At 43.4% G+C, this 25,610-nt stretch overlaps 1 protein-coding gene across 1 annotated transcript; it reads left to right on the top strand.

Annotated features, from left to right (window-relative positions):
* The first annotated feature begins 1,438 nt into the window (after nt 1–1,438).
* Nucleotides 1,439–25,364, top strand: LOC134467513 (acetylcholine receptor subunit delta-like). Its single transcript, XM_063221375.1, has 13 exons — nt 1,439–1,450; nt 4,469–4,511; nt 8,809–8,954; nt 11,010–11,054; nt 11,565–11,674; nt 12,565–12,720; nt 14,610–14,722; nt 15,900–16,100; nt 21,242–21,353; nt 21,882–21,996; nt 23,108–23,318; nt 23,685–23,809; nt 25,182–25,364. Exons 1-13 carry the CDS (start codon nt 1,439–1,441, stop codon nt 25,362–25,364), a joined length of 1,572 nt encoding a protein of 523 aa, XP_063077445.1.
* The last annotated feature ends 246 nt before the right edge of the window (nt 25,365–25,610 follow it).

The following is a 25,610-nucleotide window of genomic DNA, read 5'->3' on the forward strand; positions in this document are numbered from 1 at the left end:
ACTTTAAAAAAAATGCTGCATCGATCCTGGATTGTCCATGCCCCGCATTGCATTGGATCGCCGGATCGATCATTGTTGACACCACTAGTACCGACTGAAAGAAAGAAAGAAAGAAACAAACAAACAAACAAAGAAAGAAAGAAAGAAAAGAAAGACAGAAATGTTGAAATCTGCCAACGTACACAGATATCTTCTTGCACAAAACATCCAGACACAAACACATGCACAAATAAACACCTCCTACTCTACCCCCCCCCCCCCCCATGCACACACACACACTACTGTACTGTAATACCTTCTAACTCTCTCTCTCTATCTATCTCTCGCTCTCTTTCTCTTTCTCGCTCTCTCTCTCTCTCTCTCTCTCTCTCTCTCTCTCTCTCTCACTCACACACACACACACACACAAACAGACACATACACATACACATACACATACACACACACAGCATTTGGTAGGTGTACCGACAAGCACCGTCAGCAAGTTTCCAGAAGCTGCTGCTCCCTCACTAAATTAAAATGTGGATGTCTCTTGGCAGAAAATATACTTCTCTCCTATTCCTATTAGGGATGTACCGGATCCTGATTTTTAGGATCCTGCCGGATACCGGATCCACTGCTTAAGATCCTGCCGGATCCGGAACCGGATACCGGATCCTACGAAATGGTTGAAACACATAGCCAACTCGCACACGTGGGCCCTTTTTATTATGTTGCCGCAATCTATTTTTAAGACTCATTGGCTTACTGCCACACTGCTTTCAACAACCGCTTTCAACAACCTTCCAAAGGGCTTTCACTCTATGCAGCGATTGGGGTTGTGAAAGACTGACTGAAAGGCCTAGGCTACGTAAAAAGTAGAGATGCCCCAGATGCTGATTTTTAGGTATCTGCCGGATACCGGATCCACTGCTTAAGATCCTGCCGGATCCGGATAGTCTGAAAAACCCTATTATCCTGCCAGATCCGGAACCGGATCTTGGATCCTGTACATCTCTAATTCCTATTAAGCTCTACTCGTTTCCCCTCTATCGTTCTGCCTCTCTTGACTTTCCCCATCTATCTCCCCTACCTTTTTCTCTCACCTCCTTTACCATACCTCCCTCTATCTCTCTCTTTTCATCTCACATTCACTCTCTATCCCCCTCTCCTCCTCACTCTCTCTCCTCCTTTACCATACCTCCCTCTATCTCTCTCGTTTCATCTCACATTCACTCTCTATCCCCTTCTCCTCCTCACTCTCTCTCCTCCCTTACCATACCTCCCTCTATCTCTCTCTCTTTTCATCTCACATTCACTGTCTATGCCCCTCTCCTCCTCACTCTCTCTCTCCACTGTTCTATATCTATCCCTTTATTATCAGTCTATTCTTTTCCCATTTTTTGGGCTCCGAAACCTGTACACCTAATCTCCCTAATCTCTCTTTGTCTCACTGTTTATGCGGCTGTGTGTGTGTGTGTGTGTGTGTGTGTGTGCGTGCGTGCGTGCGTGTGTATGTGTGTGTCTGTGTGTGCACTCAGTGAGGAGAGGGATATGGGCACACTTGTCGAGCGATAGGGGCGACCTCCTGCTCTGTGTGTGAGTGTGTGTGTGTGTGTGTGTGTGTGTGTGTGTGTGTGTGTGTGTGTGTGTATAAACCTGTGTAGCCTATTTTAACTCATGCAGCTGCAGCTCAGAGAGAGAGAGAGAGAGAGAGAGAGAGAGAGAGCAGCGTCATATGGTTGGGATCTTTGCCAGCTCTCAGCATCCGTCCATTACTTTGAGACAAGGCCATGAGATAAGGGAGTGCCACGTGTAACGGAGGCTAACTAGCAGAGTTGGCGTGGAACGTTGGTAAACCTCCCTCCGATAGCCTTATACAGTCTCGGAGCCGTTGGGCCGAGAGACTATAGTCTCTTGGCCCAGCGGTATCGTACTGTATCTCCCATTGCCGGACCATTGTAGTTGAGGAGGTCGCACGTTCGATCCCCGAGGGGGGTGAACAGGTGCAAGATGACCTCCGTCACACACAGCCCAACTGGGATAAACTCCAACTCCCATTGTCATTGTGACACTGCACCCCACAGCACACCAGTGCACATCGCACACAACGAAATTGCATGTATACCTCACCTGTGCAAGGGGGCAGCCCCCAATGGCGCCACAAGGGAGCAGTGCGGCGGGACGGCACCATGCTCAAGGAACCAGTCATTGAGGTAAATGATAAGGTGTGTGTGTGTTTGTCTGTGTGCGTATGTGTGTATTTGTCTGTGTGTGTGTCTTAGTGTGTCTGTGTGCGTGCTTGTGCGTGCATGTGTGTGTTTGTCTCTCTGTGTGTGTGTGTGTGTGTGTGTGTGTGCGTGCGTGCGTGCGTGCGTGTGTGTGTGTGTGTGTTTGTCTGTGTGTGTGTGTGTGTTTGTCTGTGTGTGTGTGTGTGATTTATATAATATAGTGAAGAGGTGTCAGAGTGTCACTGGTAGTCTGCCAGGTATTTGCCAGCAAGACACTCTCACACTCATTTAGTCACTTTCACACATGCGCACACACCACACACACACACACAACACTCACACACACACACACACACACACACAGTCACTTTCACACATGGACGCACGCACGCGCACACACACACACACACAACACTCACACTCACAACACTCACACACACAACACTCACACACACACTTTCACACATGCACGCACGCACGCACACACACACGCACACACACACACACACACACACACACACACACACACACACACACACACACAAGATACTCACACACACATTTAGTCACTTTCACACATGCACACACACACATGCACAACACTCAGACACTCATTTAGTCACCTTCACACATGCACACACACACACACACACACACACACACACACACACACACACACACACACATTCACATTCATAGGCGGTCAAGACAGCTGCAAAGGAAGATAGGAGGTCCATAGCGTCCATGATGTGCCACCAGGAGAGCACCAACCAAACATACTATCAGGCCATTGACGACCCTGCCCACCTGGTGCGTATCAGGTCCCTAATGCTGGACACTATGGTGGGACAGGAGGAGCGGCGGAGGCATGAGGGGGAGGTCTTCGAGCAGGAGGGCGGAAAGGAGGAGGAAGAGGAGGAGGAGGAGGATGAGGGGGAAGATCCCGATGGAGAAGAGGAAGACGAGGACTCCGACTGGGGTCTTGCTGAGGAAGAGAAAAAGGCGAAGGCCAAAAGCCGATTCATTTCAAGCAGCGAGGATGAAGAGGAGGAGGAAAAGAGAAAGAGGCCTTTGCCACCAAAACCAGGGGGGGGGGCGTCGTAAGACAGCTGGCAGCGGCAAGGAGAAGGTACATATTTCCTACACATATATAAAGACACAGACAGATGCATAACACCCAAATCCATTTCTGAAGACCTGCACTTCTATATTTTTAGAGGACCCCGTAGTTGGTTTGGTTTACATTCATGTACTTGATAATACATAGCATATAGGCTACATAGTTATATTACATAAATAAAATAAAAAAATATGCAATTTTGATAGCTTTGTATTAAATAAAAATGAATTAAGATTATTTTCTGAAAAGGCACTTAGGGGGTTTTGCATCTGAACTCTTCATATAAAGACACAGACAGATGCATAAGGAAATACTGATTTCAAACTTTAACTTTTCCCGACACTTTTATTTCCCAAAGGCGATTTCCCAAGCTGCAATGGCACTGAACTTGGGGCCACGCCTCATGTTGCAGCACCTGATAATAAGCGCATTCGATTTCTCATCAACGTATGCATGCGCATGTAGACAGCAATGCACTCTGGATGAAAATACTGCATGACGGTTAGATTTCCTGTCAAACTTCGAAATTTCGTCGACGTTGCGTTGACGAGGTGACATGTCACATGGTGTGAAGTTATCGCGGGATGAATGCGGCTGCAGTCAGATCTTGCAACCTCTGCAGTTGCTTATCCCCTTCAACGCTCGTCTGCGGACTGCCTCCGAGGTCACGCGCCCATGAACTGGTTGATCAACAGCTCACTCACGGGTGTATATGAGTCTTGTCTCACACCTTTACACAAGTTTGCGCAAGTCCCCACTTCAGCTCCTTCTCACTGCCTGTCCCCCCACTCCTCACACGTGGTGTGTTAGAGTAAATCGGTGCGAGCTCATAGTCTCCTTCATATTTGTGGCCGACTTTAAATGCGCTGTATTTAAAGGATAGTTCCGGCGTAAAATGAAAGTTTCACCATCGCTTTCTCATGCCACATAATGTATCTAATGATGAGCCATTCTGGGCAATGCCGCGCCGTTACGGAGTTAGCTAATTTTAAGCTTTTTGGCGAAAAACGCAGCCAATGCATCACGGCGGGGCCAATTATAGGCCTATTATTTTCTGATGTTTCCCCGCTATAAACAACTTCAAAAACGCTACACTTCATCACAAAGGTCTCGTCAATGGAACCGAGGCACAGAGGAGATCATCGGACCACACAGTCTTTCACTGGCCAGTGTTTTCAGAGGTGTCTCACTGTTGCAACTCTCTGACCCGGATGCAGGCTACTCAATCAGGTGGCTAGGTAGGCTAAACATGGTCCGCGGTTCTTACACCGGCTGCGACCGTAAAATGAAAAGCTGGAACCCCGACCGTTTTCACCGACTGCCACTGTCTAAACCAGCCATATTACGGGAATGGCTAATAGCATTAGAAGTGGACGAAACTGACATAAAACCCTGAGGGATCGCTACTACCGTGTATGGAGGGAGCATTTCGAGGATGATGACTACAAGAAGAGTAAGGGAGATGGAACACCTAAACGAAACCGTCTAAAGATGAATGCTGTACCAAAAAGGAGCATGGCTATGGAGGTATGTTTGAAGAGAGAGAAACATGTGTAAATGTGTCTGGCTCATGAATCTTGAGTGTCTGTGAATCTGTGAAACTGGTTGCAACACCGCGCGTCTTTACCAGCAAGCACTCTGTTTTGGGAAGGCATAGGTGCAGTAAATGTAGCCCACTACAGGAGATCATAAACTGTCAAAACAAACTAGCGCGGGATGGCAAGTGAAATTGTGCGACCTGAGGCATTCGATGTGGTTGATGTCAAGCATGCTAGAGTAGTTTTAGTGAAGTAATTGACCAGGGCGCGCGAGGTCAGATGGACCATTACGCAACGGAGGAGGGCTGGAGGAATTTTATAAAGTCGTACTAGAAGTGCTCTTACAGATGTAAGTACACCACCAGTGGTGTGTTATTACAAAGTTGAATCCATGTTATATTATACCGTGTTGCAATTACTTTGTAAGAGTAGTCTGCCTACCTGATCGAACGTCTGGGAGTGATAAAACCACCTGGGAGTGTCCATCTGCCACCGGTACTCTCCATACAACTCTTCAAATCTGCTGCCTGCACACACGGTAGTCGCGATCCCTCCGGGTGTTTATGTCAGTTTTGTCCACTTCTGATGCTATTAGCCATTCCCGTAATATGGCTGGTTTAGACAGTGGCAGTCGGTGAAAACGGTCGGGGTTCCAGCTTTTCATTTTACGGTCGCAGCCGGTGTAAGAACCGCGGACCATGTTTAGCCTACCTAGCCACCAGATTGAGTAGCCTGCATCCGGGTCAGAGAGTTGCAACAGTGAGACACCTCTGAAAACACTGGCCAGTGAAAGTGTGTGGTCCGATGATCTTCTCTGTGCCTCGGTTTGGTTGACGAGACCTTTGTGATGAAGTGTGTAGCGTTTTTGAAGTTGTTTATAGCGGGGAAACATCAGAAAATAATAATCCTATAATTGGCCCCGCCTTGATGCATTGGCTGCGTTTTTCGCCAAAAAGGTTAATATTAGCCAACTCCATAACGGCGCGGCATTGCCCAGAATGGCTCATCATCAGATACATTATGTGGCATGAGAAAGCGATGGTGAAACTTTCATTTTACGCCGGAACTATCCTTTAATAACACCCACATCGTGACAACAAGTTCTCGCTCACGTGCCTTTCGCAACGTCGACGCTCGCAACAAAGTCGTATGCGCCTAGTAAGCAACTGTGCCCAATCTTACTTTTTATGTGCACTATAAACTTAAAATTCAGAACTGAACTAATTACAGTAGTTCTGTGCGCTTTACATGCCTGTAGGCTCACCTGGCGGAGCGGAGAAACACAGGACCCCCAGGAAAACCCCAAAGAGAAAGAGAGCCCCTACCCCTCCTCTTGACGACTCCCCTGCCACATCCAGTGCTACATCCCGAGCCTCCACCCCTGACTCCACACCCCAGAAATCTCAACCCCACGCCTCCTTATTACGTAATGTCCCCTGATCCCACCCCTGATAAACACCCTACCACCACCCCTACTGATATTTCAGAGGAGACCTCCCCTGCCCCCGACCCTAATGCAAGCTCCCCTAACCCCACCCCTGTCAACCCCCCTGCCCCAACCCCTTCTGAGATTTTCCATCCAGTCATAATGAATACTTAGAATTTGATGGTGGTGGTAAGTATTCATGAAAAAGATAACATTAGTGAATGGGCAGCATGAATTCTGAAAATAAACAACTAAAAATCTCACACAGTGTCCCTTAAAGGCACCTCATGCAGTCAGTAGGCAAAGCTGAGCCAAGCTAATGCTAACGAGTTTGGGCCGCCCGCCTTGCTGACTGGGGGCGCGTCAGAAGACGAGGTTGGTCGGGAGGAGCTCATCTCATCCTTTAAGAACTAAATAAATACACACACACACACACACACACACACACATTCTTTCATTAACAATTCTGATTGCAGAGGGAACAAATGACTTGCTGAACCTGGTTGTTCTTATTTTCCTTTGCAGCAGTCTCCCCTTACCGCGTTGGCTCAGCTAAAATGTATTACGTATAGGGTGGGTAGTGTCTCCCAGAATAGGCTACTTTCAGCCTTGTGTAGAATGATGTCTTGTAACAGCTGAGCGGCTGATGTTTGATTGCTTCCAATTATCCTAGTGATGGCTGTTGTAGCAATGCGTTGCAATTTATCTTGATCTGGTTTACGCATACAACCAAAGAGACAGCCCAGACCACAGCTGCCCCTGTCAATCAGCCTAGGGCTGCATTCCAATATGCGGCCTTGCGTCCTCCACTTGTGCATGTGGCCTCGCCCCACCTCCTGGCCCCTCCTTCGTGGAGGAAACAATAAAGGTTCCCCGCTGTCAGCTTAGCCAAGACAACTTTTGAGGGACTATTCTTCATTCACCATCCAGTTTGCAAATGAGAAAATGACTTTACAATAGATCTTTGGCGAGATATTGAAGTATAATGCTGTTGTCAGTGATGTCGTCATGACGTATTACTTTCTGGTATGAGGCCACAAGCACAAGTGGAGGACGCAAGGTCGCATATTGGAAAGAACCCTAGTGGTCGTTTCAGTATTTTGCCAGTATTCTTCAAGTGTGCTAGCTGAACAGAACAGCCAACCATGAACCTCCTAGTTGGTCTGATTGCGATATTTATCCTGGTATCAGGTATAGTAAAAACCTTGAGTATATTTTTATGGCATGAGTTAATGATTGGTTGAAGGGGATACACTTTTATTTTGTGATTATGGGATGCATTGGAAAAGCTGTGGGCTTTGTGGAGAACAAGAATGACTATCAAGTTACTGTATATGGAGTAGAGATGGGATTTATGGCTCTTTGACGGGACCCGGATCATAATGGCTCGTTCCTTTCAAATAGCCGTTCAAAAAAACTGTGTCTATTGGCTCTTTTTTTTAAAATTATTAATTCAGTGTTTAAAATGTAATATTTGACTCCACCTCGCGGTAATTTTGTCTAATTATCCTCTAGCTTCTTAAGACCATTTTTGCCACTCTTTAGGGCAGACAATTGTTTTTTTTTTTCAAATACGCACCAAGGTCACGTGCCTAAAATGAATGAAAAATGAATTAAATAATGGTAAAGTGCCTCCCCCTGCTGTGATCCAGTTCCCATCATTCACTTCTAGGAACCGTTCAAAAGAATCGGCTCGTTTGCGAACGTCACACCACTAATATGGAGACCCCTCAGTATTTGTGGACTTAAGAAATTTGCTTAGAAAATTGGGAATGCCACTCACGTAAACACTAGAGGTTGTGTTTTTTTAGGTAAAGCTAGGGCCTGATATAGTGCAAACTGCACTTTGTTTAGTGCTGCCGGACTGTATCATAGTGCACAGGACTCGAGAGCAGATGCAATGCAGGCAGATTATGAAGTATATACTGTAACATAAGATTGTACACTAAGATAATTGAGTACGATATGATTAATAGAAATTACTGTATATTATTGTAATGAATAAAACATGAAATTCAACTGAGGAGGCTGCACCTTGTACACAATGTGATGGCTGAATTTTAATCTATCCTTTGGGCCAGCACTTTTAGAACAGCTAACATACACCAAGTGAAGACTGCCCACAGCTATTGACTTTCCATGAAAAAGGAATAAAACATAGCAAGGCCTAACATGTCCCCTTGGCTTTGTGTTTGACCTACAAACACCTTTTCCCAAACCAGTATAAACTTCTCCCTGCGCTATGAAGCACTGCATGTGAAGAGCTCTTTTCCAAAATGAGATATATCCATTTTATAGAATGTTGGGAAATTGACATTTTTGTATTGGGCATTGCAAAATGCATTTTTTATAGAGGTTTTAAAGTATGTTCTCAAAATATTTGAATGGCAAGAATTCACACATAGATGATAGGACATCTTAACATTCAATCCCAGTATTAAAATGCAAAAAGTCAAAAATGGTGGATATAGCGTTTTGGAAAAGAGCTCTTCATGTGATGTTCTGGTGATCTAGAATGCCAGGGGCGGAATGAAGAGGAGCGTGTCATCAATTATTTGTTCAAGGAGCGTGGCTACAACAAGGAGCTTCGACCGGTTGAAAATAAAGACGACTTTGTTCAAGTGAACCTGAGCATGACACTCTCAAACCTTATTTCACTGGTAAGTCACAGCTAGCCTGATTATCATTGACTTTCAAATCTCCTCGAGAATTGGTCTGAGCAAGAGCATAGCAATTAACATTTCCCAAACGGCATGGTGGATCTGCCTCCCTTGGTTTGCTAATGTTTGTATGCTTCCCGATAAAGAGGCAGGAGTTCCCGATTTTTCGGAAGCTCAGAAACGTCTTTGTATTGCTCTTGGCCTGACTAGAAGCAATGCTGTAGGTGTTGCGTCACTAGGAGGGCCCGGCCTGGCTAAGCCACAGCAAGGCCTGAGGCTTGTTTGAGTCCTGTATGACTCTTGTTGTGTATGAAACTTATTTACTGTAGATGTATGATGTTCATTATGTCTTAATGTTATATAAAATCTTCAGGTTTCTTGTGCTTCAGACATGTAAAAGTTTTTTATATTAAAAGATAAAAACTTTTACATGTCTGAAACAAAAGAAGCCATTAGGACATGTCCCTGGTTCTCTGGAGGAGTGCAGAGAGACTGGTCTCCCACAGGTAACTCATCCCAGCTGAGAGCAATCACAAATACATTTACCATCCCTGCCAAAGGCAAAAGGCTGGCCTTACCACCGTCCTCTGGGGCAGTGGTTCTTAACCTTTTTTCTTGAAGCACCCCCTAACCTGTGCCCAAGACAAGCCGCGCACCCCCAACCCAAACGTCTACACGTCTATGCACTAAAAAATGATTTAAGTGAATAATTACAATGATTCTTGCTTTAGACATTAATCAATACTTTAATGACTTTACATTAGGTCCAAAACATGTTTTAATTTGGTCTTGAAAATTCTGTGCACCCCCCGAAATCTCTGGCGCACCCCCAGGGGGTGCCCGCACCCCAGGTTAAGAACCACTGCTCTGGGGCTATAAAAGGCAGCGTGCAGTTACCGTAGGAAAGCAGACGAAAGAACGACTGAAAGAGAACTGAAAGATTTCTTGTTTACTATGCAGATGTTACCTAATACCCTGCTGCAATCCAGCATGATCTCCAAAATTCTGTGCTCCTGGACACGGATGTTAAAGGGACACTGTGCAGGAAATGGTCAAAAAAGGTACTGCAACTATGCTGCTCATTGAAACTGGGTTGGCTATCGCCAAATATGATATTTACATGAAAGTTTACTGAGTAATAAACAAATGTTTTGGTCCAAGTGGTCCAAGTAGAGCCATTTTTGCAGCTAAAAATGGCTATTTTTGGAAATTCAAAATGGCGGACCATGGAGAAGATCCCCCTTTTCATGTATGAAAAGTGCAATTTTTCCCGTCATAATGAATACCTAGAATTTGATGATGGTGGTAAATATTCATGAAAAAGGAGATATTATTGGATGGGCAGCATGAATTATTGAAATAAACAACTACAAATCTCACACAGTGTCCCTTTAAGGACACAAAATCCGTGTCCAGGAGCACGGACTTTGCCAAAATTCCGTGCTCCTGGACACAGAATTATTTTCCGTGCTGGACACACAGAAGTGCTCTCTCTATACTCCCACAGCTCTATGTGTCCACGGTCTTGTGTTTTCTCAGGATTTTTCTCATTTCAAATATTTTTTCTAAAAAAAAAACATTTCTTACTGACAGGTTAGGGTTAGGGATTGTTTTGGTCTGGGCACAGCTAGTTTTCTTTCATTCATTATATGAATTTGATAGCCTAGCAACCAACTGGAAAACGTATTTCTCAAAAATATGTCTTTAATGACAGGTTAAGGTTAGGGAATGTTTTGGTCAGGGCACAACTTAAATTGCTATAGCATTATTCTGTTTAGGATTAGCATTTGGTATGTATTTTCTAATGACAGAGTTAACACAGTGCTGTGGTAATAGCCTATAGAAAGCACTTCCGTGTGCCCATCACGGAAAACAATTCCGTGTCCAGGAGCACAGAAAAAACAATTCCGTGTCCAGGAGCACGGAATTTTGGCAAAATCCGTGCTCCTGGACACGGATTTCGTGTCCTTAACATCCGTGTCCAGGAGCACAGAATTCTTGGAGATCAGGCTGTGCAATCTCTGACCATAGAATATGTTGGTATGTTTATTGTAGAAAGAAGTAGATGAAACACTCCTGACCAATGTGTGGATTGAGCATGTGAGTAACCAACATCATCCTCTTTTCCTTATGTGTTGTACAAACCCCAACTCCGGTGAAGTTGGGACGTTGAGAGTTGGGGCTTGTATAAATGAAGAAATGACAGAATATATTTTACAGCTGCACTGACTACAGCTCATGAGGAAAGCAAAACTTTTAACAGTAGAATTGTCTGAAAAATATATATGAAAGTATATTCTGTATTTTTGTATTGGTATTTTGTTCTCTAACACAAAATACTCAATATTCCTTTTTGGAAACAAATCCTATTCCTTTATTTAAAAATATTTTTTTTGGGGAGGGGGGGGCTTTTGCCTTTATTTCGATAGGACAGTGTAGTAATGATAGGAAATGAACTGGGAGAGAGAGATGGGGAAGGGTCGGCCAAGGACCCGAGCCGGACTCGAACCTGGGTCGGCCACGAAGTAGACAAGTGCCCTACCATTAAGCCACGGTAGAGCTAACAAATTCTACTCCATTCCCATTCATAATCTGTTGAGATGTTCCTAGGAGTGGACCGATCCCAGACTTTCTTGGAATTCATCTGAGTTTGACGGGATAGTCAAGCTACGTTTGCCCCCTCGTATGGTCTGGCTTCCAGAAATTGTTTTGGAGAACAAGTAAGTCAAGCAATAACACTATAACGAATGCTATCCTGTCTTTTGTTTTTGTGCCAAATTGATTTAGCAATTAGCTCCTTGGCTGAACTGTGTTATACAAACAGAGCTATTTCATAAATCTGTACAATTCCAGTTTTAATATACCCATCTAAAAACAACCATTTAAATTGTACAACGATTCAAACCACAAGCAGCCATGGCTAAGGAGATGGGCTTTAGATCAGAGGGTTGCAGGTTCAATGTGATATAATGTAACAAACAACAAAAGGCAGACTTAATTGTTAAATGTACATTTATTAGAAATACAGCTCATTTCCATACACTCATGGCATTTGCACTTCCTGCGTAGATGGATTTGCATCTGAACTGGGCAGTCATGGGTAAGCGGTTAGAGTGTCAGACTTGTAGCCTAAAGGTTGCCGGATCGACTCCCGACCCGCCAGGTTGGTGGGGGGAGTAATCAACCAGTGCTCTCCCCCATCCTCCTCCATGACTGAGGTACCCTGAGCATGGTGGGGGGCAACCGCCATTCCGACATAGCACCATTCTGACAGTATTTGATTGTCATTCCGAGCCGTTCAGAGTCATTTGAACATTGTTGCAAGTACTTAAAAGCGTGTGAACAACATTCTAACTCAATTAACATTTGCAACAATGTTGCTACATGAGCGGAAGTGGAGAGAGTGACAGCGCAATTACAGAATTAGTGCATAATTTAGTGTGTAATTTTGTCACTTTCCAAATGCCCTTACAGGTAGGGTCTGAAAACAGTTCCTGCAAACTGGAAAAATGGTTCCTGCAATAAAAAGTAAATGGCGATATGTTGGAATGGCGGTATGTTGGAATGGCGGTATGTAACCCTTGCTCTTCATCCTCCTCCGTCTTTGTAGCAATGACGCGCAGTTCCAGGTGGCCTACTACTCCAATGTGCTGGTATCTAACGACGGATCCATATACTGGCTGCCCCCTGCTATATTCCGCAGCTCCTGCACCATCAACGTCAACTACTTCCCCTTTGACTGGCAAAATTGCACACTGAAGTTCAGGTAAGGCCTGCCCAGTTCTGCCCCCTGCCATATTCCGCAGATCCTGCACCATCAACGTCAACTACTTCCCCTTTGACTGGCAAAATTGCACACTGAAGTTCAGGTGAGGCCTGCCCAACTCTGATACAGCTTTTTCTGGATGGTGAAAATCACAAGATCCGAACATCATTTGCAGGGCCTAATTAAAGCACCGGATAGATACTATGGCTGCAGCATAAGGGCCCCCACCTGCCTAATTGGCTTAAAGTAAAAAAAATAGCAGAATTGTGACAAGATGCAATATTGGAAAAAAAAGGCATCTGTTGTGTTGAATGCAGTTGGTAGGTCATGTTATCCTTAATCCCTAGCTCATAAGAATGACACCATCTATGTAATTTTTTTGCGAAAGTTGCCCTCCTGGGGGCCCCACAGTAACCTGTATCCTAGGGGCCTCAGACCATCTTAATCTGGCCCTGATCATTTGAACATTTCTGGTCTTTTCAACACAAGGATCTTTTTTTAAATTGTCTGCAAATTGTTTCTTGAATGATTTGTTGTTGCCACCCGTTTGAGTACAGTACATCAATGAGTGTGTTCTACACCAGTGTTAATTTTGTCGTCTAGACTAAGACTAAATATATTAGTCGACTAACCCTTTGAGAGTTTTAGTCGACTAAATTCTGACTAACAAAAATGATCTGTGAAAGACTAAAACGAGACTAAAATGTTGAGGACTTTTAGTCGACTGAATAATGACTAAACAAAAATGATTTGTGAAAGACTAAAAGCAAGTAAGACTAAGAACTAACTTTTAGTCGACTAAATTCTGACTAGCAGAAATGATTTGTGAAAGATTAAAAGCGACTAAGACGTAGACTTTTTGGGGGGCTCAGACATAAATTGGTACAACCACAGCTAAAACCTATAAATTAATTGGTAATTGGTAATCAACCTTTAATTAAAGGGACACTATGGGATTAAAAAAATGATTAATTACAGCTGAATCCATCCACAGATATTTATTTGAGTCACTAGTAAATGAACGCTCCGGACCACTTTCGCACCCCACTGTCAGAAAATCATGAATGTAACTTTTAGCAGACTGACCCTAACGAATATTGGGGGAGAAGCTTCTCAAACAAAAAAAAATCCCTTTACGAATACGTAGCACCAGCGACATATTCACATTTGTATGCACTATTGACTGCTGGCACAGTGGGATTAAAAACATTCTCACCGAAAGCTTAGCTAGGTTAGATTTAGAGACAGGCATGACATTGGCACATCATTCTACATAGTGTCCCTTTAACCCCTTAAGACGCGGCTTAATACATTTGTTGTTACCAGTATGGTAATGACCAAGTCGTGGTGCATTTCTAAAGGGCCTGTGTTGTGTCATAGTATTGTAGTGCTATGGTAGTTACATTTCAATGACTATTACAGCGTGCCACTGGAGGTACGGCGCGCATTAAGGGGTTTTAAGGCACAGTGTTATAAATTTGCTATTACCAGAATGGCAATAACCAAGTACTAGTGCTTTACTAAAGGCCCTGTGTTGTATTGTATTGTGACTTAAACTAAAGACTAAAATATTTAGACCAAAACTAGGATAAAATGTTGAGGACTTTTAGTCGACTAAATAATGACTAAACAAAAATTATTTGTGAAAGACTAAAACTAGACAAAAATATTGAGGACTTTTAGTCGACTAGATAATAACTAAACAAAAATGATTTTTGAAAGACTAAGCGCGACTAAGACTAAGAATGGACTTTTGACTCAAGACTAAGACTAAGACTAAATTGAAAAATGGATGACAAAATTAACACTGTTCTACACCGTATCTTTCCATCTTTTGCACCCACACTGTTGAAAAAGATCTTACTGATATTCCATTTTGTATGTTTCAGCTCTTTGACCTATAACTCTAAAGAGATCAGCATGCATTTGAAAACGGTTGCAGATGAAGAGGGAAACAGATCCACTGTGGAATGGATCATTATTGACCCTGAAAGTTTCACAGGTATGGCCAGCTAAATGACGGATACACGTCCAAAGATTTAAGTTGTAAATTCTTGGACTTCTGCTAGGAGCTATTCTGAGTTCACACAATTTTTTTTTATCTTTGCCTGCAAATAAACTCTGTGGATAACATGACCTGGATGGATGAGAAGCCTTACAGACAAGGGATGTATGGTTAATGACACTTCCCATAATGCTACACAGTCTCACCCCAAGTAGTCAATATCTGAGTACCTTTGACCAGACTGCAATTTTTGACGTCTTGGGTATTCCTTCCACGTCACATTTTGACTATGTCCTCAAAGGCGCCCCCTTGTGGCAGCATAACGTCATTGAGGTTAGGTTTAGGAATAGGTTTAGGGTTAGGCCACATAGTCAAAATGTGACGTGGAAGGAATACCCAAGACGTCAAAAATTGCAGTCTGCTCCAAGGTAGTCAGAAATTGACTACTTGGGGTGAGACTGCGTTGCATAATGAATTGAGTGGTGCGCATGGGGGTCAGCCCATTGGTCCCACGTCCCATTGGTCCCACAGCCCATTGGTCCCACAGCATATTCCTGCTGCTCCATGTTCCCACATTTTTAAGAAATTATTCAAATATAGGCCCTATGCTCCACAACTCCATGTTCTCAAATTTAAACGCTTAGTAAACTAAAATGGCATGCCTTTCTTCCTGCCATGGAACATGGGGCCTAAATTTGAATAAGCAGCGAGTATGCTGTGGGACCATTGGGCTGTGGGACCAATGGGCCTAAAATTAATGTTAGTCTTAGTGATGTGGGACTACTGGGCTGTGGGACCAATGGTCTGTAGGAATATAGACACGCTCCCGTGGGCATGCATTGTTATCCGAAGAAATTTAGTTGTAAGGAATTGAACTTCTGAAGCTTGAACCTGAGCTTAAAGGGGTATGCCACTATTTTGGGGCTTAATACAGTTAAAATCATTGGCTGGGGTTTATAAAGGTGGTAAAGTGTCTTATTTTTCATGTAAGCCGTTGTCTTGCTTTAAGACAAGTTAAAAGAGGGAATATGACGCTAAGCTAGTGAAAGTCAATGGATCCGTATAGCATTGTAGCATGCTACAGCTTTAGGTTCTCTATCAGAAGATTCACAGTACCTTCTCCAGGTTCATCACTTAACCATTTTCTTGAAATACCCCTCCATGTGTTTTGCAGAAAACGGCGAGTGGGAGATCATTCACCGGCCAGCAAAGAGGAACACCTACAAGAGTATCCCAAGAGAGAGCAACAAACACCAGGATGTCACTTTTTACCTTATCATCAAGCGCAAGCCCCTGTTCTACGTCGTCAACATCATCATCCCGTGCGTCCTCATCTCCTTCATGGCCTCTCTGGTCTACTTCCTACCTGCTGACAGTGAGTGACCTGATAACAGAGGTGTCAAAAGTAAAAGTAAAAGTGCATTTGTGGTGTAATTACAACACTAGCACATGGCATTACATAGCTGTTACGCCATTTACTGCACTGTACCTAATGGGGAGCGTACCTATGTTCCCACGCCCCATTGGTCCCACAGCCCATTGGTCCCACATTGCTAAGACTTTTATGTTTTTTCAAAATTAAGCCCAATGGTCCCACAGCCCAGTGGTCCCATGGCCCACTGGTCCCACAGCCCATTGGTCCCACAACCCATTGGTCCCACAGCCCATTGGTCCCACGTCACTAAGACTTTTTAAAAAAAATTTAGGCCCATTGGTCCCACAGCCCATTGGTCCCACATAGCTTTTTTATTTGAATTTTTAGGCCCATTGGTCCCACAGGCCATTAGTCCCACAGCCCATTGGTCTCACATCACAAAGACTTTTAACATTATTTTTTAGGCCCATTGATCCCACAGCCCAATGGTCCCCCAGCTTAGGCCTGAGGCCTATATGTTCCACAACTCAATTTTCCCACATTTCTGAGTAAACTAATAACAAAAAAGGTGTAAAGACATTTAACCCTTTACAGTGTGGCCTACACATGCTAACCTTTTTAAAATAATTTCCTCAGCTCAGTGTTTTAGCTTCATTTCCAAAAGTAGAAAAGCACCTACAACTGCACTGCTACTACTAATAATAACAATAACAATGTCCTTCGTGGCTACTCAAATTGGCTTTACACAATAAAAAGTGGCCCATAAAATATCATCACAGTCAGGGGTGGCGCACTTGAACAGTGTCATTCATGCCCCGGTGGTAAGCTGCCATAATAGGATATATGTGTTCTTAACCCTCTGAGGTCTAATTGCCCTTGAGAGGGCAATTTGACATGTCTCCAAAAACAAATCTGTAACTCTGTGAGTTTTTGTCATTGAAACATATAAGTTACACCATTAGAAACCTCAGACCTTCCAGATTTCAAATATATATATATATTACATAAATTATATAGCTGGCCCAATTTAAAGAAAGTGAAAAGAAATCTTCGCATATTCTGTACTCTCTGCCTGTAGCAGCCACACGTATAGCTATTCACATGTAAAGTACCGGTGCTTGAGTGGCTATTCAGAGGTGACAACACGCCCCTTTCATCTAGGGTAAACACGGCCACAGGACAAAGAGAGTGACAGGGGGTGTGCTATCAGAGCACATGGAGATTGACAGGGGGGTGTGGGCCATTAGAGGTTTTTCACACCTATCTCATTAGTATTCAAATGAGACAGGCAGTGGCCTCACAGTGGCCTCACATCTTTTTTGCATTTTGTATGAAAACAACATAACATTTCTAAATGCCCTTTTTACTTGTATGCAGCCAACACATTTGTTTACAAGATTCAAACTTCAAAAGTCTTGGCTAGATATATTTATTGCTCATGCTGGTACATGCTGGTAAGGAAGTTTCACTGGTGCACTGATAGTGTGAAAATTAGCCTGTTCAAGGCATACTGCACCCCTCTGTATACTGCCCCCTTGTGGACTAAGTATAAAAAGGGTAGCTTACAGAAACTCCAGGTTGCATATAATGATGGTCTGCGCATACTGCTTAAGAAGCCCAGGTGGAGCAGTGCTAGTGAATTGTTTTGTGGTCTAGGGGTCAACACATTTCATGCATTGTTGAGGAACTTGATGTATAAATTTATTTGTAGACTGGATGGCTCATGTAATCAAATTATTATGCTGCTGTCAAATCCGGCGCTTAGTGCAGTGCGATACCAGTCATACATGTGGAAACACTGGTACAAGTGTCTTTTATAAGTGTGTTTTGTATGTTTTTTTTTTAATGTTCTGTATTGTGTTGTTTTTGTTGATAATGGACCTTGAGTCTGGAATAAAGCTGATGATGATGATGATGATGATATTGTGTGTTTTCTTGCACTTTTTGAAGACCTCTGAAACCTGTTTTTTTGTACAGTTGTGTTTATACTCAATTTAAATAAAACATGTTTGTATGACACCCAATTTTCTTTCAGATTATTTATTGTCAGGCTTTTCAGAATGCAACCATATATTTCACTTTTGCATAGATGCTTACTGTTAGTTGAAAATACTTGAAAATGTCAGGGTGGTGCAAGCAGCCTAAAAGCCTCTGAAAGGCCTTAGACCTCAGAGGGTTAAAGTAGTTGAGGAACATTCCCGGGACTAAATGTGAATCATTTCTTAGAAATGTGGGAACACATAGCAGCAGGAACATGCTGTGGGACCAATGGACCTAAAGAATAATGTTAAAAGTCTTTGTGATGTGAGACCCATGGACTGTGGGACCAATGGGCCTAAAAATGAATTTAAAAGTCTTAGTGATGTGGGACCAATGGGCTGTGGGACCATTGGGCCTAATTTTGAAAAAACATAAAAGTCTTAGCAATGTGGGACCAATGGGCCGTGGGAACATAGGGCTGACCCCAGACTGGGATACACTGAACACTGAACACCTAACAAGGACCCACCACAAACGTCATCCAACCAGTGCAGAGTTAGTCCATGTATTGTAAGGAAACTGTGTTTCTTTTTTTTTACTTTTACTTTTACTCTTGGCACCTCTGCCTAATAACAGTAACAACTAGAAGCACTCAGAAATCTAGGGCTGTAACGATATTGGATCGAACCGGTATGCTTGCTGCGAGCTGTAAATTACGTGCGTCACCGCGAGCAACCAACACATGCTTGCTTCAAAAGCAGTTGACCAAGACGCAAAATACTGGCGGTATCATCCAGGGGGCAGAGAGCACGCAGCATTGGGATGCAGAAATTGGCAAGGATGGCAAGGAAAGCAACAAAACAAAAAGAGGGGCTCCCTGGGCAAGGAAACAATACTGCTACTACTCCTATATGTGCAGGCTCCTTTTAGTCCTTTTAGCTCCTTTTCGTTTAGAACTTTTTGAGATATCCTGCTGACAGACAAACAGACAAAAAAAAAAAGACAAACAGACCAACGCGGCCAAAAACACAACCTCCTTATGGATAGGGTCAATTTTGACATTGCAGGTTTTAACTGCACAAAAACAAGGCAGAAAGACTTGAAAACAATTAGGGTGTAACATGGCCAAATGTTCTATCAAACAGCTTCCTTGGCGGAGGTCTGTACTCTCTTAGCACATTCAGGCCGATTGAGAACTGTGCCGGTGACCGTTCCCGCACCTAATCGCGAACCGGGCGTCGTGTTCACAGTGGCTTTTTAGTGTACGCAAACCAGAAAGTTGGTTCACAATGCAAACTGAAAAATACTAGGTTTTTCTCTGCGAACCGCGACGATAGCGTGGACGTCAGCAGGTTCATCCGGGTAACACAGTCACGTGCGGAAATAGTTCAGAGCCCGGCGGTTCGCAGATAAGCACTTTAGTGCCGAACGTAACTGGTGCGGGCACCGGCTCCGTTCTGGTCGGCCTGAAAGCCTGAGTTTATTTCTAGTTCTTTCTGTTTTTAGTTTTTGCCCCTGTTTGCCACCTTTTAGTCATGAGTGTGCCGTAAATCCATCCTAGTGCAAAGTGACTTTCAAAACAGGACCTAAGAGGATCTTTTTTTGTCATATTGTCTTTTTGTCCTAGAGGAGTTTTTCGTTTGTCTATTGTGCATCGTGTTTGTCCAATGTGTGTTTTTTGTAACTGTATCAGACACAGAACGATTTTCCAAAAGGACAATACATATTCTATCTAGCCATCTATTTGTGTAAACATACTTTTGGTGACCCTGGACATTCCCTTCCCTTGGCTACGTGGAGAGAAGATGACCCTGTCCTAAACATGCTAACGGCGTAGGGCTGAGCGATATGGAAAAAAAACTATATTACGATATGGATTACTTTATATCACGATAACGATATATTTCACGATATAGCACAATTACATACGTTTACAGTTATTCTCTTTATTTGCTCTTTATTTTTTCATGTCGCAAAACAACCTTTCTTTAAAATGTATCTTTTTATTGTTATTTTTACAGTTACATGAACTTATAGTGTGTATTGTGACAACATGAAATGTAATTAAATGATATTCAGTTGTACACAACTGATAAAATTACTATCACAATATAAACGATATAGGAGAAAGGTCACGATATACACTTTTACATCACGATAACGATATATATCGTCATATTGCCCAGCCCTATAACGGCGCATACACTGTGAATGTTTCGGTACGTATGTACCGTAATGGTGACCCTGGACATTCCCTTCACTTGGGAAAAGGGGGGCAACTGCCATTCCGACAGTATTTGTTTGCCATTTGGAGTCATTTAAACATTGTTGCAAGTACTTAAAGGCGCATGAACAACATTCTAACTCTATTGACATTTGAAACAATGTTGCGACACGAGCAGAAAGTGGAGAGAGTGACAACACAATAACAGGATTAGTGAAGTGGTTAAAGATAGGGGTTGAGATCTTTGAAAAACAGTTCCTGCAATAAAACTTCAATGTCGGAATGGCTGTATGTCTGAATGGCAGTATGTAACTGGAGAGAAGATGACGCTGTGCTATAGGCAGGGGCGCTGCTAAAATGTTTGGGCCCCATGAAAGATTCAAATTTTGGGCCCCAAAAATGACAAATCCTTCAGCATCCTTCAGGGACCCTGCCAGTGCTGTCGGGCCCTTAGAATCTGTAACACCTTTCCCCCCCCTCGCGGCACCCATGGATAAAGGTGCTGACTCTGTGCATTCCCTTCCCCTGGCTAGGTGGAGAGAAGATGACCCTGTCCATCTCCCAGTGACCCTGTGCATTCCCTTCCCCTGGCTAGGTGGAGAGAAGATGACCCTGTCCTAAACATGCTAACTGTGATGTGATCCAGTGGAGAGAAGATGACCCTGTCCTAAACATGCTAACTGTGATGTGATCCTGTGCATGCCCTTCCCCTGGCTAGGTGGAGAGAAGATGACCCTGTCCTAAACATGCTAACTGTGATGTGACTCTGTGCATTCCCTTCCCCTGGCTAGGTGGAGAGAAGATGACCCTGTCCTAAACATGCTAACTGTGATGTGATCCTGTGCATGCCCTTCCCCTGGCTAGGTGGAGAGAAGATGACCCTGTCCTAAACATGCTAACTGTGATGTGACTCTGTGCATTCCCTTCCCCTGGCTAGGTGGAGAGAAGATGACCCTGTCCATCTCCGTACTCCTGGCCCAGTCTGTGTTCCTGCTGCTGATCTCTCAACGGCTTCCTGAAACCTCCATGGCCGTCCCCTTGATCGTCAAGTAAGGGTAACACTTTATATTAATGTCTGCTTATAAAGCATTAATAACACTTAGTAAATAATGACCAAATGATGAAGAAAGCATTAAAAATGTTTGTAAATGATTTGTAAATGTTTGTAAATGACTAATAATACTCTGTTAAAAGATTTGTGAAATCGTGAACATATTATTTGTAGATATTTTATAAAGTATTAACAAAATGTAGCTAATAATAAAAACATTTGTTAATGTTTTGTTCATCATTAGTTAATTGATTACTAAGTCTTTATAAGCAGACATTAAACTCACCACCCTCTATATGTTGAAACCTGTACCATGCTACTGGAATCAACTTCTACCTGCCTTGCTGTGTTTGGTCTTTAAACAATCTTTCATTCATTAATTCCTTCCTTCCTTCCTATCTTCCTTCCTTCCTTCCTTCCTTCCTTCCTTCCTTCCTTCCTTCCTTCCTTCCTTCCTTCCTTCCTTCCTTCCTTCCTTCATTCGTTCATTCATTCGTTCATTCCTTCATTTACGTATATTGTGCAGGTACCTGATGTTCATCATGGTGCTGGTCACAGTGGTGGTGCTAAACTGTGTCATCGTGCTGAATCTCCATTTCCGCACTCCCAGCACTCACATCATGACCGCATGGACCAAAGACGTAGGTCCACCGCACGCACACAAACACACAAACACACACACTCTGGCAAATGACTTGTATGGAATAGCGGCCGACGAGGTGTCCCGATATCAAGGGAAATAATGGACGAGGTGGAGCGTTCTAAACAGCCCGACGGCACAGCCGAAGGGCTGTTCGCTTCGCCAAGTCCATTTTCCCTTGATATCGGGACACCTCGAAGGCCGCTATTCTGCTTATCACCCAGTTACCAGCATTTAAGTATTAATTTATTAATATGTTGATCTAAGGCTTCGTGAGAAAGTAGATTCACCACTGCGCTTGGTACGTTGCTATGGGCACCACTTCCTAATCTAGTGAGACGGGCCTCTATCGGAGGCATGTAAGGACGCGCGCAGAACGTTGGGGTTACTTGACAACCAAATGCGATAGAATTGACGACTGGGTTTTTGACTTGACAACCAGATGCGATAGAATTAGTAACAGGGTCTTGACTAGACAACCAGATGTGATAGAATTAGTAACGGCACTTCGCCAGTAAGTTAGAAAAGAAGCAACTTGGACGCCCGCATGACATCATAGGTGTCCTGCTACCGGGGAATAAAGGACACCTGCTCAGCCAATCAGAAGACGTTCCGTCTGCTCACCGGGTGATATATACAAATATTGTTCATGGAACCAAATCATTTTTGTGTGAACCACACTGCTGCATACACACTTTGGTTTTCCTTGTCATCAGGGGTGGACCTAGCCATTTTGGGGCCATAGGCGAAATATAAACATGGGGCCCTCAAACGTTATCATATAGGCATACACTTCTGTTTTTTGGTGCTATTGTAGTGTTTTGTCTCATAGCCTATATATCTTCGATGACTTTACATAAGTGACAAATTAAGATCAAGCCTGGTTTTTGTGTGTGTGTGTGTTTATCGCAACTGGTGTGATAATTGGAGCCCCTATAAAGGACAGATTTGGTCGGGGCCCTAGGCAATTGCCTAGGCTTGCCTAATGGAAAGTCCACCCCTGCTTGTCATGTTGCTCTACTGCGCATGCACACTCACACATACACACAGACAAACACACACACACACACACATAAACACACACTAATACTTGTTTCAAACACTCTATCCAGTTCTTCCTAGAGAAGCTACCACGGCTGTTGCGCATGTCTCGGCCAGCCGACAGTGAGCCCAAGTGGGACGGCGGGGCGCTTCAGAGACGCTCCAGCTCCGTGGGCTACATCGCCAAGGCGGACGAGTACCACTGCGTCAAGTCCCGCAGCGAGCTCATGTTCGAGCAGCAGTCGCGTCGACACGGCATGGAGACACGGCCCACTCCTGCCAGTAAGCGGGTGGCATTTGTAACAACAACAATCTCATTACACTTAGCTGACACTTTCATCCAACGCACTACACAGTTATTACTATTCAGCTACTATACAGCTATTATACTGCACATAAAAACATGCAATGAGTTGCATTTAAACGCTAAGACCAGTGGTGTAGTCTACGTAGAACGCGGGTATACGGAGCATACCCACTTCTAAATTTCAGGGATTTCAGTATACCCACTTAAAATTGATTGATCCATTATTTTGAATGCCACAAATATATACAGTATACCCACTTCAAAAAATGCTCAAATATACAGTACACCCACCATAAAAAGTAGACTACACCCTACTGGCTAAGACCTTCATCTTTCTGCAGTGTGCAAGTCGAACCTGGATGATGATGGTGAGGTGACTCAGCAGCTCTTCAGTGAGATTAAGCCTGCTGTGGACGGAGCCAATTACATCGTCAAACACATGCACGACAAAAACGACTACAACGAGGTAAAACTTTTTTTTTTCTTAAGACGCGGCTTAATACATTTGTTGTTACCAGTATGGTAATGACTAAGTCGTGGTGCATTTCTAAAGGGCCTGTGTTGTGTTATAGTATTGTAGTGCTATGGTAGTTACATTTCAATGACTGTTACAGCGTGCCACTGGAGGTACGGCGCGCATTAAGGGGCTACACAAAGAAAATGTATCACTGATAATTTCGACATCATAGTTGTTTGGAGTTTAGGTGACAACATGTGTTAAAAAAAATATTGTCTTGGGGGCGCTGTGGCGCAGCGTGCTAATCCCCCCACATTTGGGCTTACAGTACATGCCCACGCGGACCCTGTTTCCTGTCTCCTCTCATACTGTCCTGTCTTAATAAAGCCCAAAAAAACCCAAAGAAATATTTTAAATATATATATATATATATATATATATATATATATATATGTGTGTGTGTGTGTGTGTGTATATATATATATATATATATATACCTGTAATATATACTGTATATATTGTCTTGGTTTCGATCCTGCTATCATCTGACAGTATCACAGTTATTGGCTATTACGTATTTCAACAGAGCTGGTGTGTGAATGTGGGAATGTGTATAATTTGGTTCCTATTGATTTTAACTTGTAATGTGGAATCAAATAAAGTACATAAAATGTATGAACAAAATTCAAGAGACACCGCACACTGCTTATTTTTCTATACTTTATTTTACGGAGCGAACAACGCGTTTCGCCCAATGCGTCATCAGGTTTGCTCTAGAAAAATAAAATGTATTTTGAAAGCGCTTTGAATTGAACTTCGAAGTTGTGATACTGCACTTTATAAATACATGTTGTATTGTATTGTATTGTATATGATGAGTACCCCCTCAATCATGCTCTATATCAGTTCCCCTCTCCCAATGTGATCTCACTCCATCAATTCGTTATTATTACATTTTGCCACGTACCTCCTGAGGTGTGCTTGCATATCAACTGTTACCCGTACCCGCGGTTGGAGACATTTGTGTAGACCAGTGTTTCTCAACCGGGGTGCCGCCCGCCCCCCTCAGGGGTGCCACGGAAACGTGGCTGACGGTATGTGAATTGACCTAAATAAATAAATGAATTATGTAATATAATACACATTTGTATGAATTAACAAATGACTGCTTAGTCAGTGGAATCTTTCATCTACCATTTACGCGCAATAAAGTACATTTAGGTCACCCCAGTATGGCCTTCACATAGCCTGCCTGAGATACAGCGGTAACTTCGAACGTCTCCAAATGTGTTACTTTTTCAAGTTTGTGTGGTATCGGATGCAATGCCATGTTGGTTTGGCGTGCCTTGAGACTACTGTATATATTTGTTGTTCCACACAGGAAAAGGACAGCTGGAGTGGGATAGCCAGGACGGTGGATCGGCTCTGCTTCTACCTGGTGACGCCGGTGATGACGATTGGCACCGTCATTATCTTCCTGATGGGCATCTACAACCATCCTCCCCCGTTGCCCTTTGAAGGAGACCCCCACGACTACCTGGAATCCAACCCGCGACTCATATGATCATGCAACGGGGCGGGGACGCTGTGCTGTGGTGTGTGTAGTAAAGAAATCCGCACTCACAAAATGCGTCTCACTATTTATTTCGCTTGATAGCCGAAACGCGTTTGCTTTTTGGACATGGTGGTAAAATAAATAAATAAATAATGAGACGCAGTTTGTGAGTGTGGATTTTTCTTCCTTAAGTTGACGCTTTTTATCTCGCACCCAAAGACTTTCGTTTTTCCAAGAAGTTGAGCGTGTCCTATT

This window comes from Engraulis encrasicolus, chromosome 17, assembly GCF_034702125.1.
Source record: "Engraulis encrasicolus isolate BLACKSEA-1 chromosome 17, IST_EnEncr_1.0, whole genome shotgun sequence".
Taxonomy (NCBI): domain Eukaryota; kingdom Metazoa; phylum Chordata; class Actinopteri; order Clupeiformes; family Engraulidae; genus Engraulis; species Engraulis encrasicolus.

Excerpts from the sequence above, each read along its gene's own strand:
- LOC134467513 (XM_063221375.1), top strand. Across the intron at positions 11,675-12,564 it reads GAAATTGTTTTGGAGAACAA|CAATGACGCGCAGTTCCAGG; the intron begins GTAAGTCAAGCA and ends CCGTCTTTGTAG. Across the intron at positions 21,354-21,881 it reads GCCGTCCCCTTGATCGTCAA|GTACCTGATGTTCATCATGG; the intron begins GTAAGGGTAACA and ends TATATTGTGCAG.